The sequence below is a fragment of the Mchenga conophoros genome, linkage group LG8 (assembly GCF_057382185.1).
Source record: "Mchenga conophoros isolate Kocher_MC1m ecotype Shallow Benthic linkage group LG8, M_conophoros_male_GT1.1, whole genome shotgun sequence".
Taxonomy (NCBI): Eukaryota; Metazoa; Chordata; class Actinopteri; order Cichliformes; family Cichlidae; genus Mchenga; species Mchenga conophoros.
In genome coordinates this window covers 11,033,499-11,048,725 of record NC_140533.1, presented here as the reverse complement: position 1 = coordinate 11,048,725, position 15,227 = coordinate 11,033,499, and the positions used below count along the sequence as shown (strand labels likewise).

Below are 15,227 nucleotides of genomic sequence, written 5' to 3'. Positions count from 1 at the left end.
TTTTTCACTTGTTTTCACTCCAGTCCTTAAGTTATGATTATAATCACTTTCTTTCATTTCAGCTAACAGACAGTTAAATTAGCGAGAAGACAACAGAAAATGAACATTCAGGCTTTATGTTTTATTGAAAAAAAAAAAAAAAAGACTATCGGTCAACACAGTGGCAAGGTACTCGGAAGAAAAGCATGTTTCATTATGGCAGTGTGATGGGTTCACTTACATCAGTGAGTTAATACGATTCAATCAACTGTCTTATGAATCACTTGCTCATCATACAGCTGAACTCAGAAAAGCTAATTCATGGGGGGAAAAGTCATTTTCCTCACAAAATAACACTTTGAATATTTCAAACAATGAGTTATTTTACTTATGCACATTTCAAATGATTGCCGTTAAAGTACATTCTCATTTTGCATAAACTGTGTTGTGCACAGAAGCTACATATAACAACTACGAAACAAACAATGAGGAGTGAAATAATTCCCTTCATCAAAAGGTCATCTTATCCATTTAATATGCAAAAGCAGCAGTCAGGCCTAACAAAAAAAAAAAACAACAAAAGAAAGTAGCATCCATGGCTTGGACTGAGCGTGGTGACTGCTGTGTCTGACTTTTGTTTACAGATTTATTAAATATTTCATACAAACTTATTTTATATATAAATACCTTTGTCATTCAAAACTGTGACTTAGTGTTTTTGCCTTTAATCCAATGACAAACCCCTTCTTTCCCAATATCACTCTCCCTTCATTCTCACAACTAAATACCTCGACAAATTAAAAAAAAAACAAAAAAACAAAACTAGTAAAATAACTAGTAAAAAAAGAAAGAACTAAAGATACAGATATTTTGGCAAGTCAGGAAGACAACCTGTATGCTTGTCTGTTTCATCAGTATCAGGTAGCAAAGGTTTACATCTGGATCTCATCATTTTTCATTGAAACAAGCCTGACCGAGTGTCTTACAAAGCAATAAAGAGACTGGTTCATTCCAAAATGAAAACAAAGACTTCATCTACCAAATAGCATATCAGTAACAACAATTTTGTAGACAACAATACCCCATCAGCCTTTTACGACTGAGGAGTAAAAAGCAATGGTCGTTCAACCTGTTTACTTGGAGTAGCTGTGTATGTGCACTTTTTCCTGGTAGTGACAGAGGAAAATCTTCTAGTGGATTTCTCTGGACTGCTTTAAAGACGCATGACTGCAATTCAGTACAATTTGATTACTTTGATAACAGCCTCACTGTTTACAGTTTTCTGTCTCCGCTCAGTATCAGCAGTCATATTAAGTTCCTGGTAAACAACGTAAAGCAAATACTTTCTAATGGCACTGCAGATCACATGGCGGCTTTCACTGCAAAGCAGCCACAGGAAATGCAACACGTTCACCAATTTAAATGCTACTTTTACTAAAACGATATGGATCAGAGGGAAGTCTAAATGTTCATTTTGTTGATGATAAAACACGCGCTGGTACTGAGGAAAAAAAAACTAGCATGCAGGCTAGTGAGATGTTGGGTTGGGGAGATAGTCAGTGTGTCGCAGAGGGGGTTGTATGATTCCAGTACAAGAGTCCCCTGAAGGCATAACAGCGGTGAAGAACCCCACCACCACCCTAATAAGCTTAGAGTTAGATGAGTGGTGCAGATCTGTCATTTGTGACAGTCGGCTTCAGCTTGACCATGGCAAAGGGGTTCCCTCCTCTGCGGAAAGAAAATGAACAAAGATGTATGAGGTTATTGTCAAATAGATTTTTAATTAGTCATATGGATATGTGAAAATCTGCCAGCTGTGTCACTCACGCAAGAAAAGGAGCCTTTGGAGTCCCGTTGACTAAAGAAACCTGTTATTAAAGAAAAAGCAGAAGAAATGACTCTTTAACTTCAAGTCACCAAAATGGAAACAACACAAAGTTCAACAGGCATCATTGCAATCTCCAAAAACTGCCTCCAGCTATTAAGAAAGCACTAGTTGTCGGACTAGTTTGATCAGACTTCCCATCAACAGTTGTCCCCCCCCCCCTGCCTTCCTTTGACATATAATTACACCACAAAACTCAGAACTCACTGAACCTGTAATCTAGACAATCTAGAAAGGCTGGCAATTGAAACACTTTTTTTTTTTTTTTACCCTCTCTCACCTTAGGTTGGTGATAATCTTACTGCCAGCAGAGTGAAAGGTGAGCATGGAAAACAACGAGGTTCAGGAGCAGAAATCTCTGAGCTGCATGCCCCGAGGGCTGCCGTAGTCTCACAATATGTCCCGTGACAAAAGGTTTTAAAATGAACCATCAGTGGTTTCTGTTTTTCATGGTAGGTCACATCAGCTCATGCAGATAATTTTATTATGTGTATGAGAAGGCCTTTTTTGTTGTCGTTTTTTGTAGGAAACAGACATTACCCATCTTTTCCCCTAGAGAGCAAGAAACACCAGGTGTCAACAAAAAAAAATGTGACAGTTCTTAAAGCCACAGACGGGCTTTGAAGGCATTACATTCATCATTCATTGTTTGAAACATCCTGGCTTTTTTGTAGTTCTCAGCAAACTTTTACTTCTGATTAGATGAATCACAAATAAATGAGCACAGATTTGCTTCACAAAGAGAAAACCTCAATCAAATTTGTGTTAAAAAACAGAATTTCTTCTCCAGTTCAACTGATTATGTCACAAAAAAACCCCACCCTAACCTTGCTTAAAGGTGTCCTGCAATTCCCCCCCTCAAACAGCACAGAATATAATTGTGTCCAACACACACTGATCAACTATGATGTAAAGTGACCCCTGACCATTGTGACTGTGCACTGTTAGAATAATGCACAGCTTTTCCTTTGTCACATACCAGGCAATGTACACACCCCCATGGCAACAGCACTTCCTAGCAGTGGATATGGTAAGAAGGAAGGGCAATGTGTTCCTTGAGACACTCCTGAATTGCTTTTGTAGTGGAACACAAACTAACCCCACCTCAAAAAGCCCCAGATCCCAAATGAACTGATCGTTTTTGGGATGTGCTGGAAGAAGTCCTACCTCCCACAATTCACAGGACACCCAGGGGGTTCTATTATTGTAACTGATAGCTAGCTGATAGGGCTGATCTGAACATAAACACTTTTTTGGTGGTAAATTTGTAGCTCCTACTTTCTCAAACAGGATGTAAAATTTTGGGGTACGCTGAGCTGGTATTTCCCCCACTGTCGTATATTTCATAGTGAAACCCTGACGCAGCAAACTCAGAGGACAGTACAGACAGTCCAGAACAGAAAGGAAGGTGATGAGAAAGAAGTGTGCCTGGGCTTGCCTGCTGGCTCAACAGATAGTTCATTTCCAGTCAGGCAGCACAGCACAGTCACAAAATTAAATTGAGACTGTACTCTCTCATCTTTTATGCTTCCCTCTGTAACTCTTCTCTAGTCAAAACCTGTCTGGGAGTATTTTACCACCTTTTTCTCCTCTCTGATTTGTTTTACACTTTTCTTCTAGGTACCGTGGTCATGCCTGTATCTGTCAAAATTACAAACAGGCCCCTACTGAATGTGACTTCTCTGAAGATTAAACATACTTCGTGGAAACTATAGTCTTAATAAATATAGCGCATTTCCTTGAACCTTGTTTACAGAACACAGGTGTGCTTCTAGCTGTGCCATTTCAAGGGCGTGGAGCCGGTGACTGCGCACTAAGGAGATGTTGATAAGACGCGATCAGTTCGACTTAAAAGTTCTGCCTGCATGATGGCATTTATGGTGCATGTGTGGAGTGACGACCCAGCAAGGGCACGTGTCCCATCAGGAAGAAATAACCTTGTGTTAAAATGATGACTAACTCCACAAACTTCAGCCATTAAACTTCGCCAATGAGCAGCAGCCGGGGAGAAATGCATGTCACATTACAGAGCAGCTGCAGGATATTAGCTTTTATAATGTCTCTACAAAGTGCAATGTTTGCTGAGGACTTAAATATATCAAGACTCCCATGCAAACTTTGCAGAAATTCATTTTTGTGAATCACAATGACTCTGGTGGTTCTTTTTCTTTATCTCCAAGTAGCCTAGAGTTTGACATGTGGTTCAGAGTGGTCCAAAGTGGAAGAGAGAACCACAGCTGACCAAAAACCACCCCCCAAAAAAACCCCTTTCTTTAAATCTGACTGAAATCAGTAACTAAAAACTTGCTTGTGCTTGAGGCACAGCTGTTCTGAACAGCATACCATGTCGTATTTGACAATCCTTTGACAAGTACTGCATTCTGGATTTTTCAGCAGACTAACTCCTTTCTGTTCACAGACTGGGTGTCAAAACAGAGAGAGGGGAGGGCATGTGTGAGATATGGGGTTGCAGTTAGCTCAGACCTATTTCTAATAGCAAAGAGGGCTGAAGATGACGAGCAGCTACTCTTTTCGCTCCAAGCTTTCAACAGTCACTCTTAGCTGTTCTTTGTGTTGGTGCCTAATATTAAACTTAACAGCATGTTAGTATCTGATGGAACAAGGCCCATCAAAGAAAAGCCCTGAGGGAAGGCGTGATTGGTGCAAACAGACTACTTTTATTGGACTGGAAATCGACATCACCTCCCTGTTTTTAAAAGGTGGCTCAGTGAGACGCTGCTTGAATGGACTTGAATGGCAAAGGCAGGTCTTGCACTAGCTTTCAAGGCACCTGGAAATGATTACTGAATTTGCTGGATAGATCATGATCTCAAGGGGCTGTTTTTTGCCACTGCGGGGTCTTTGATCATTTGCATAGGTCTTTTTTCAAAATAAATGCTTATGCTCATTTTTCAATAAAGCTGTTTTAGCTTCCCTTGGCTAGCTTTCCTGCAATTGGCTACCTCTCACAAGCAAAAGGTTTTAACAGCAGCTTCTGTGCTCACACCAAGAGATGTGTGAATTAGACCGTATCAAGGATAGCTGCAGCCATACAAAGCCAAGAGCAGAAATGATAATGTGAAAGATTGTTATAAGCAGTGTGAAATACACAGAAAAAAAAGTATACTTATTGTTTTACAATGTAATGGAAAACTACAGAGCAGATTCAGAAAAATGCTGAGTAGCACACTCACTGAACAGCTTCCCTAAATGACAACCCTGATCATCATAATAAATCAATCATTTGTGAAATTGCACAAATTCCATACATGCTTGTTGTGTTACAGCAAAACATCCAGTGTAAAGGCATGTTGTTTATCCGTTTTCTTCTAGAGCACGTGTTCTTGGTAATACCTACAAAACTCAAATTGCTTAACTGCAGCACTATTTCAAAGCATTGCCACCTAAAGATACGTCATATCAACCCAAATTATCAAAACATGAGGAAAAAAAGATATCAGGTCACGCTCTGGAAATGCTCCTGATACAGCTGATGACAGGTGGTTTACTTAATCGAGTGCTGATACTGACCGTGTTTACTGGCGAAGGCATTGAGAGGATGACTGGGCGGGAGGGGGCGTCGTCGCTGTAGTCTGGTGGTGGCAGCAACACTGTTTCGTCCTCCTCCTCCTCAGTCTCTGGCAGGCTAATCGTACTAAGACGATGCACTGGCGTGCCTAGATTACTACTGAGACACATTACATAAAGCTTCAGTTATCCAACAGCAGCTGTGAAATTAAAAAAAAAAAAAAAAAAGTTATTGATTCAATGCTTGGCTCTGACACCTCTTACCTATTTGATACCACCGACTCAGTGTAAGTTCGACAATAAGATGAGGGAAACCAGCCCCGCCTGGGAACAGAAGCACATAGTTTCATCTTTAAAAAAAACGTCAAAATAAAATTACATAACGAGTCATGCAATTTCTTAGCAGTCATCTGGAATCCATCACGATAGAGAATCACCGCAGCAGACAAAACACTTGAATAAAATTCTAACATCAGACACAGAATAGAAGATTTTGTTCACTAAGACTCCAAAGTTGTCTCCAAGTCACGTCTGGAGAAAACGATGGCTTATCAGACCAATGCAGTGGATTTGTTGCTAAGAAACAGAAAGCACTGATTTCTCCCAACACGGCCTCTTCTTGGGGGAAAAAAAGAAAAGGAAAAAAAAAAAAGCCATTGACTGCATTAAAATCACTTGAAATTAAAAAGGCCGCCTAATGCCACGCACAACAAGCAGATAAGGCTCGTGTAAATTCTTTCAAAGTGGGACAAACGCAAACTGAAAGCACTCCATAATCCTGCATGATGAGCCCTAAGTGATCTGGCAAGGATGAATATGAACGTAATTATACACAGAAGGAGGGTAATGCTGCTGCAGCCACATATGCAAACACAGCCTGCTGTACATAAACAAGCCTGATCCTTTGTACAAGTGGATGCAAAGCTAACAGGTGCTATGTTTGTCTAAGGGAATAAAAAGCAGGGAGATCTTTCATTTAGCACCTGTGAACATTTTTCCACCTTCTCTGGAGGTGACATGTAATCACAGCTGCTAAAAAGGTCTGACTTCATTGGAATTTATAAAAGTTCCAGCTAAAATATTTTCCTTCCTTGTGTTTGGGGAAGGAAAATGTTGTTGTTGTATAATCTACATGAGAAGATGCCTCCTGGTTTGTTTTGTTTTGGTTTTTTTTGCATGTTTGCACCCATTTTTCTGCATGTGTACGTGAGTGAGCTAAGATCAGGCTTTACGAATGTCGTGTTGAACATACCGGACATACCGTACTCTGTATTTTGAGGCATGTGGTACTAGCATGACAAAGCAGCAAAAGCACAAAAGAGAAACTTGTACTGTCAGCTGAGTTATGTGGGGAAAAAAAACCACCCGTGTGCCACGACTGCTACGTCTTTCTTGTAATGGAAGTATCATTCCTGTCTTAGGTGTACCAACAAGTTAACATTTTTTTAAAACGCTAAAACGCCCACCGTAGCTAAGATTATGCACTTGACTGGTAGGGACAAGAAAACAGAATTCAGTTGACTGCAATCTGCAATTCACTGACATCTAATGGTGAGATTTTACAAACTGTACCTTTAATGTTTTGATATTGCCTAAAAATGAATAAATAAAGGAATAAATAAAAATAATATTCAACTAGAGATATTTGGGATTTGTAGACAACAAATCTATTGAGTGAATAAAATGAACGATAACTAGATTACAAAATGTAACTTTAAATGAGATTGTGGAGACTAAGCTCAGGTTTTCTTAGCCGTTAACACAGCCCTGAATACAAAAGCAGATGAAGACTCACTGCTGCGTCTTCTCCAGCTCTCCGTACAACCAGCCGTCCTTCTCGTCCTGGATGAGCAGAGTGATGATGTCGCCTTCATCGAAGCTCAGGAGCGTGTCGTTGTTGCCTGCTGTGTGAGGGAAAATGGTTCTAACCCGGAACTTCTTGCTCACGTTCAGACCAGATGACTGGGATGTAGATCTCGACAGGCTGCCATCTCCAATACTGCCCTGATCTGGAGGCAGAAGAGACTAGAAATGAGACTTTGCCAGATTTCTGTTGAACCGTTGTAAACGAAGTTTTGTTTTGTTTTTTTTAATTTGGGGGGATGGCTAGCTGTTTCTGCAGCTATTTAATGGACAGCTCTGGCATGAGAATGTTTCCTTTACACATATACAGGAAATATGAGCGAGTCTGGCCTATTTTAGACAGAAAAAAAATAAAAATCACACATCATGTAGATAACAAAGTTGATTTAGTCTTCACCAATAAAGATTATATATTTATTTATGCAGTTCACATAAGCCAACTTTACCTGAGCTGTGGTCTGAAGAGGAGTTAAATGGAAATGTGGGCTCTTGATTAAACATGTTGGCAAGTGGGCTGAACTGAGCTTTGAGGGGTGGTGCTGGAGGAGGGCCAGAGTCCACATTGACCTGAAGAGATCACAAAGACTGATTAGCGGATGCATCAATATGACAAAGTGAATTGGCATTATTCAGATCTCAACAGGTCCTTAGTGCTATAATCAAACAGTCACAAAGTGAAGTGCGAAGCACTAAACAGCTGTTGCCTCACTGGACCTTAACACCACACAACAGCAACAACACATCTGAGAATTCCTGCTGATAACAATCACCCATGTCTTACTACTTTACACAACAGCTTTCATCTGATACAACAGATTTCATTACTTTAACAAGATAAACTACAACACAACAACTTGAGAAGATAAAAACCCCGCAGGGCCAGTCTTTTACAAATGCTTTGTTCTCCTTATGCACTACAGCATGCTCTATCCTCAGTTTTAATCTAAACTACCCCCATGGTACGATGAGAATATGTGATAGAACAAGGTAATACATGACAGAAGAATGCTTAACATCTACAGATTTCACACTTACAAATCAAATAATAAAATCAAACTAACCCTGTTACAGTGATCAACCAGCGGTGATTGTTGTGGAACGACGGACAGCCCTTCTATCATGCTCACCACAGAGTCTGGCACCTTGGTGATGTCGCTGCACTTTTCCTGCCAGGTGGGGATCTTCACCGACAGTATTTCTTTGGCCTGGAAGCACCAGAGAATGAGAGCAAGTTAAATGATCCATTATAGAAGGTGTGATGCGGCTGTGCTGGATGTTCATCTCAGTCCTTGCTTACGTTCTCATAGAAGTTGCTAATTTGACCGGAGAACATGCAGTGTTTGTCCGCCAGGAAACAGAAGCGTCGCTTTTCTTCCAGCAAAGCCTCTCTGCAGCCGTCAGCAATGAACTTCTGCATGTCCATCTGGCGTGATGAGATAGTCTGCAAGTACTGCAGAAGGTGGTCACAGGACAAGAGGTTACAGAATAGGGTGAATAACAACAATTTAATCTGTGCTTCATCGGGTTCATTAAATGCAATGATGAGCTTATAGTTAAGAGGATCTATTTAGCCAATTTTCAGCTCCATAGTTTTGTTTGGCTGTATTAGAGTAGCTTTGCATGATTCACAGTTCAAAATAATCTTTATCTCAGTTCAAAAAATGTCAGAAGAAAGATTATGACAAACAAAAGGGTTTAACCACATGTGGGTGGAGCTATTAACTTAATTACTATCATTAATATTGATGTACATTTATTTATTCTATTTGTAGTTTATTTATTGTAGTATTAATATAGGTCCATTTAATTAAGTATTTTTGCAATTTTTTAACATGCATTATCCCTTTTGTTTTTTTAAACTTTGCATTTATATATACACACATATATTCAGTCACATCTGTATCAGGCCATAATTGCAACATAAATAAAATCCTCTTTTAAATGGAGTAAGGTGACTATTCAAAATACTTGCTGTTTATTTTATTTTATTTAATTCTTTGCTACCAGGTGCCAACGCCTCTGATCGGGGGACTTTTGTTGCTTTAACACCCAAGATTGGGAAAACTGACTCTTGATGGCTCCCTGTGAGCAAAAGCTGTTTGGGTCCTCAGGTTAGATGCACAAATCACGCTCCTAATGAGCTTTGTAGTCAAAGTCCCTGCACTTAGGGACAAGTTTATTTGAGTCTCCTGCTGCCCCTGGATCAATCTTAGCTCAGCGGGAGACCAAATCAGTCTTCCCCTTCCCCACAGAGAGCCTGAGACTGAGTCTACGCGTCACGCCGCACACACGGGCAGCTGGACCCTGACACAAGGCACACTGAACCCTTTAAAATAAACTTCCCAACCTTCACTCCATCCCTTTTTTATTCAACGCCTACTCCCCCAATCTTTTTCATTTTCCCCAGGTTGTCATGGTGATGGTAAAGCAGCCTATCTCTAAGGGCTCTGTCAAAGACCATCCCCTACTGTCTGGTCTCATTCCCTCTATGTGTGTCTCTCTCTCAGACACGGAATCAAAGCTCTTTATTTCCCATTTTCACCACTAAAATTGCCCAGACGTGAGGTGGAAGAGCAGGCCGACAGGGCTGAGCTCATTACTGGCCCCTTACTCAAGCCCTACACATTATTAGAAAGCTGGGCAGTTAGACTCATCTCGCATGTAGCTCACTGGTGTCATTTTTATCAGATAATGAAAAAGTCCATTCTGTGGAAAGAAAGGCCCCAGTTTCAACCTGGCTTGAGAAACAGGATCAGGCTATCAAGCTCCACCCAGACAACACGGCTTATTGTATGGGTGTCTTTTAAACAGTGCCATTCAAATGCAAAGATAAACAGAGGACTGATACAGAGTTTAGCAGCAGGAAAACACAACAGAGCAAACCTAGAACACTTAGATCTCTTTTGCTCTTGGTTTTTACTCCTTAAAGAATCTCATAATACACAAGTTTTAGGTCTGGACTGCAGGCATGCAAGTTCCCAGACTCTTCTACTTTTACTATGAAGCCATGCTGTCATTGTAGATCCAGTTTAGCATTAGCATTGTCTTTATACAATGCAGATGAACAGCACTGTACAGTACCAACTATGAAGCATTATGCTAGCAATAATAATAAAAGCCTTAGTGAGCATATTTGAATATTCAGCTACACACTTTCCTTACTTTGCCTTCGATTACTGTGGACTTTGAACTGACATTCATTTTAATAATTTTCACTTTTGGTGTTGGTTGTGAACATTTTATTAAAAAGGATCTTCAAATACTTAAATGTAAATAGCTTATACCTGTAGACACTACTGTGGACTCCACTTTAAGTTTCCGTACTTAGATAAATGCATCACACTACGTTGCACAATAAGCATATCAGTCCACTTTTTCCAGAGTGGACTGAAGGTTAAAAAGCCACAGAAATGATTGTTGTTGTCATAAGAAAACATATTTACAGGATGGAAACTTTCTGAGCAGAATGCAAATCAACGATAAGAATGATGGAGGGGTAGTATTTATATACCAACACAACACCCACACACACCTGAGTGCATTCAAAGTTAATCAAATTAACTAGTCCATCAGTCAGTAATAACTGGATATTTAAAACAACAGTATTTTGACTGTTTTTGTAGGTTTTTCTAAATGGAATTGTATTTATTTAATCACTGCTTACATTTGTGGTTTACATGAATGAAACTTATTAGTAGACCAATCAGATGTGCTGCATCCAATACAACCTGAATCTCAACAGGGTTTGAATCTGTGCCTGTATGCATGCTTTCCTTTGTACAAAAAATGGGTGTGTGTACCTTCTATGAAAACAGTCATTTAAGCCATATGATTGTTCTATTGTGCACCATGTAAAAACAGGTGAACTGCACGCAGCTTTGACCACGGTGACTTCTTTGATAGTTTTATTACTACATGAAAGGTTTTTAAAATGCCCTTTTATCCCACATAAGTCAAAACATTTGAAGACACCAAGGGTGTCCTTTCTCAAACGCCTGTCATCAGTGGCGCTATTATGTAATACAAAAGAAAAAAAAAATAACTGAAAAGCAAACATGGAATTTCATTCCAATGAGTTGCCCTAATATTACAGGCAAACTAATCCCTATCACGAGAAGCCTTGGCCTCAATTCATTACCCTGTCAAATAAATGTTATACTAGTCATCCAGTCTTCACAGCCAGCCGAGTGTCAGCATTCAAACTCCACATACTTTAAAAACATCCAAAGTATTAGCACACAGTCGCCTTTTAATGTTCAGGAAAGATTGGAGCTGGTTTTGTTTCAAGCTCACCTCGTTCTCTCTGAGGTCATATTTGGATGAGTGCTTTCCCTGGCTTTTCCTCCTGAGCTTCTTCAGGTCTGTCTGAGAACGGTCTAGGGATTCCTGTTTCACCTTGTGCTCTGACTGATAGCGCTTGAAGGTGGCCTGCAGGAGTCATTTAACAAGAGGAAAACAGGCATTTCACTACACAAACAAGAAGAACTAAACCATCATCAATGCTTCCCTTAGGGACGCTTAGCTTCCATGAAATATAGTTACATAAACAAGATGTATGCAAGAGGAAACTTCTGGAAAAAAGAAGAAGTAGAAATGCCTAAAACTGCATTTGCTGAAATAATCAATTTAGTTGGCTCCAAAAGTGATCTTTCCAACAGAACTCAACATGTGGTATGAAAAGGCTGGTATAAAATTCTTTTTATACCAGCCGCTCTTTTTAACTTCCAACTAAAGCTTTAATTGTAATAAAAGCTTAATGTTGTGTACTATTAGAGTGTGGCCACATTAAGTACATGTAGACCTCTTGACAGGTGCTTGTCGCTAGTAGCTTCCTGCTGGGCTTCTCCTCAGATCATTAGAACCACTGAACTCTCGACCTGTGTTGATGATTTTGGAAGATTTGTAATGCAGTTATTATATACAAATATGCCTTGCACTGTGGTTATTTGTACTACTAGACCATCCAAGCTTAAACTCTGGTACACATTTCTGATAACATAGCAGTCTACCCTGTGTTCCAAACTACTGGTTATGATCAAAATGCTAAAATTAAGGGTTCAAAATGTGATATCTAAAAATACTTGTTGATGTCAGGGTCACCATGCCTATCTCTTAGAGACAGAAAAACGCTGTTTTCTCTATGGAGACACGTACGTTCATGTATTTGACATCCATCTCTGTCTTCTTCTCCAGCTCGATAATAACATCTCTGTGGAATCTCTTGAACTGCAGATAGGAAACATCACGAATTTGTTGATACATACATCAAAGTTACAGTTCAGTTCAGTCACATCACTCGTTGTGTACAGTAAGCATGGATTGATCTTCTGGAATATTTGATAATGGCTTCAGTTGTTGACATATTTCATTTGGGAATACTTGTCTTCCGTTTATATGTTGTCACAAGGTATCTGAAGCATTTTACCCTAAGGCACAAGTGTCAAACTCCAGAATCAGAATCAGAAAGGGTTTTATTGCCAAATGTTGAGCAGGTTTACAACATTGGGAAATTGCTGCGGTGCTTCAGTGCAAACATGCTGTCATAAATTAAGCTTAAATAGACATGAAAATAAAAATAAGAATAAGAATTAAAAGTGCTAAGTAGATAGATATATACATGAGTGCAGGTGGTGATCAGTGCCAAACATGGAATGATGCAGTGAACACAGCGTAGGGTCATGTGTTAGTGGTGGGAACAGTCATACGGTTATTGTTCATGTGTCCAACAGCAGAGGGGAAGAAACTGTTCTTATGGCGAGAGGTTCTGGTGGGAATGGAACGGAGCCTCCTGCCTGAGGGGAGCAGGTCAAACAGACTGTGTCCAGGGTGAGAAGGGTCAGCTGAGATCCGAGCTGCACGCCCCAGTGTCCTGGAGGTGTACAGGTCCTGCAAAGATGGGAGTCTGCAGCCAATCACCTTCTCAGCAGAGCGCACAACACGCTGCAGTCTCTGTTTGTCCCTGATAGTGGCTCCAGCGTACCACACGGTGATGGAGGAGGTGAGGATGGACTCGATGATTGCAGTGTAGAATTGCATCATCGTCCGTGTTGGCAGGTTGAATTTTTTCAGCTGCCTCAGGAAGTACATCCTCTGCTGGGCTTTCTTGATGACGGAGGTGATGGTGGGCTCCCACTTCAGGTCCTGGGTGATGGTGGTACCCAGGAAGCGGAATGAGTCCACAGAGGTGATGGGGGTGTCAGTCAGGATGATGGGAGGGAGTGGGGCTGTGTGCTTCCTGAAGTCCACATTAATCTCCACTGTCTTCTGGGCATTCACCACCAGGTTGTTGTGGCTGCACCAGGACACCAGACGTTCAACCTCCCTCCTGTAGGCAGACTCATCCCCGTCCGAGATGAGTCCAATAACGGTGGTGTCATCTGCAAACTTGATTAGCTTGACAGACTGGTGGGTGGAGGTGCAGCAGTTAGTATACAGGGAGAAGAGCAGAGGAGAAAGAACACAGCCCTGAGGGGAGCCGGTGCTGATGGTCCGGGAGTCCGAGACATTCTTTCCCAGCCTCACATGCTGCTTCCTGTCCGTCAGGAAGTCAGTGATCCACCGGCAGATGGGATCAGGCACATTCATCTGGGAAAGCTTGTCTCGGAGATGGTCTGGAAGGATGGTGTTGAAGGCAGAGCTGAAGTCCACAAACAGGATCCTGGCGTAGGTTCCTGGGGAGTCCAGATGCTGCAGGATGAAGATGGCGGCGCGTGAACAACGCGAGGCTCAGTGTCTCTCCAGAATCTGCTATTTAGCGGTTTTTTATCTACTTTTAACCGGATTATTCGTCCAGAATTGCTGTGCGTTGCTGACCTACAGCAGACAAGAGCTTCTGGACATCTGGACTCACAACTCCAACAGTTTTATCGCCGATCTCCGACTCACCCCAGAGATCTCCAGAACACCGGAGGCTGCCCACTCTCCCCGGCTGGGCGGAAGTGCACGCAGACGGCGCCGAGATCGTAAACAAAGGCGAGGTAGGCGCGGAGGGCTACGGGCTACGGGCTAAGCTAAAGCTAACACCACGCCGGCTGCCTTTACCCAGTATTTTTCTCGCCAATGTCCGTTCTCTGGCAAACAAAATGGATGAGATACGGCTCTCCATCACTAACAACAGACGGATTATGGACTCAAATGTCATGTTTTTCACCGAACATGGCTGAACAACAGCTGCCCGGACAATGCTATCGAGTTAGCAGGACGCCACACACACCGAGCCGACAGGCTAGCAGATGACTCCGGCAAGACCAGAGGTGGAGGTTTGTGCATTTATATTAACAATGCTTGGTGCATGAACTCCACTACTACTGAGAGTCACTGCTCACCTAATGCGGAGTTTTTAATGGTCAAATGCAGACCTTATTATCTCCCCAGAGAATTCACTTCGATCATACTCACTGCCGTGTATATACCCCCCGACGCTAATGCTAGGTTGGCCATGAAAGAACTTTCTGCAGCCATTAACAAACACCAGAATAAACACCCCGAGGCTGCTTTCATTGTTGCTGGCGACTTCAACCACACCAACTTAAAGACAGTCCTCCCCAGATTCCACCAACATGTCTCCTGCCACACCAGAGGAGACAAGACTTTAGACCATGTGTATTCCAACCTGGCTGGAGCCTACAAAGCCACACCCCTCCCCCACATTGGACAATCGGACCATCTCTCCCTGTTCCTCACACCTCGGTATTCACCACTCATCCAACGTGTGAAACCTGCTGTGAGGACAATTAAAGTGTGGCCAGAGGGGACAGACGCAGTGCTCCAGGACAGATTTAAAAACACAGACTGGAATATGTTCACCCACACAGACCTGGACCAGTACGCCTCATCTGTACTGGATTACATCTCCAAAACCACAGACAGTGTCACCACCCAGAAACGGATCACCATGTACCCCAACCAGAAGCCTTGGATGAACCGGGATGTTCGTCTCCTCCTGAAGGCCCGCAACACTGCCTTTAGGTCA

At 41.7% G+C, this 15,227-nt stretch overlaps 1 protein-coding gene across 2 annotated transcripts in view; it reads right to left on the bottom strand.

Annotated features, from left to right (window-relative positions):
* Positions 1 to 102: 102 nt before the first annotated feature.
* Positions 103 to 15,227, bottom strand: part of baiap2l1a (BAR/IMD domain containing adaptor protein 2 like 1a) — a 29,913-nt gene continuing 14,788 nt past the window's right edge. Inside the window, exons 5-14 of one of the 2 annotated variants that reach the window (XM_085284017.1) lie at positions 12,410 to 12,481; positions 11,549 to 11,683; positions 8,553 to 8,705; positions 8,317 to 8,460; positions 7,702 to 7,822; positions 7,188 to 7,401; positions 5,657 to 5,716; positions 5,396 to 5,552; positions 1,807 to 1,847; positions 103 to 1,707 (exon numbers count right to left, since the gene is read on the bottom strand). In XM_085284017.1, the coding sequence (XP_085140143.1) occupies positions 1,635 to 1,707; positions 1,807 to 1,847; positions 5,396 to 5,552; positions 5,657 to 5,716; positions 7,188 to 7,401; positions 7,702 to 7,822; positions 8,317 to 8,460; positions 8,553 to 8,705; positions 11,549 to 11,683; positions 12,410 to 12,481 (1,170 nt within the window). In that variant the 3' untranslated portion in view covers positions 103 to 1,634. The remainder of the gene's footprint in view (positions 1,708 to 1,806; positions 1,848 to 5,395; positions 5,553 to 5,656; positions 5,717 to 7,187; positions 7,402 to 7,701; positions 7,823 to 8,316; positions 8,461 to 8,552; positions 8,706 to 11,548; positions 11,684 to 12,409; positions 12,482 to 15,227) is intronic. The other variant, XM_085284018.1, reaches the window with a different exon arrangement.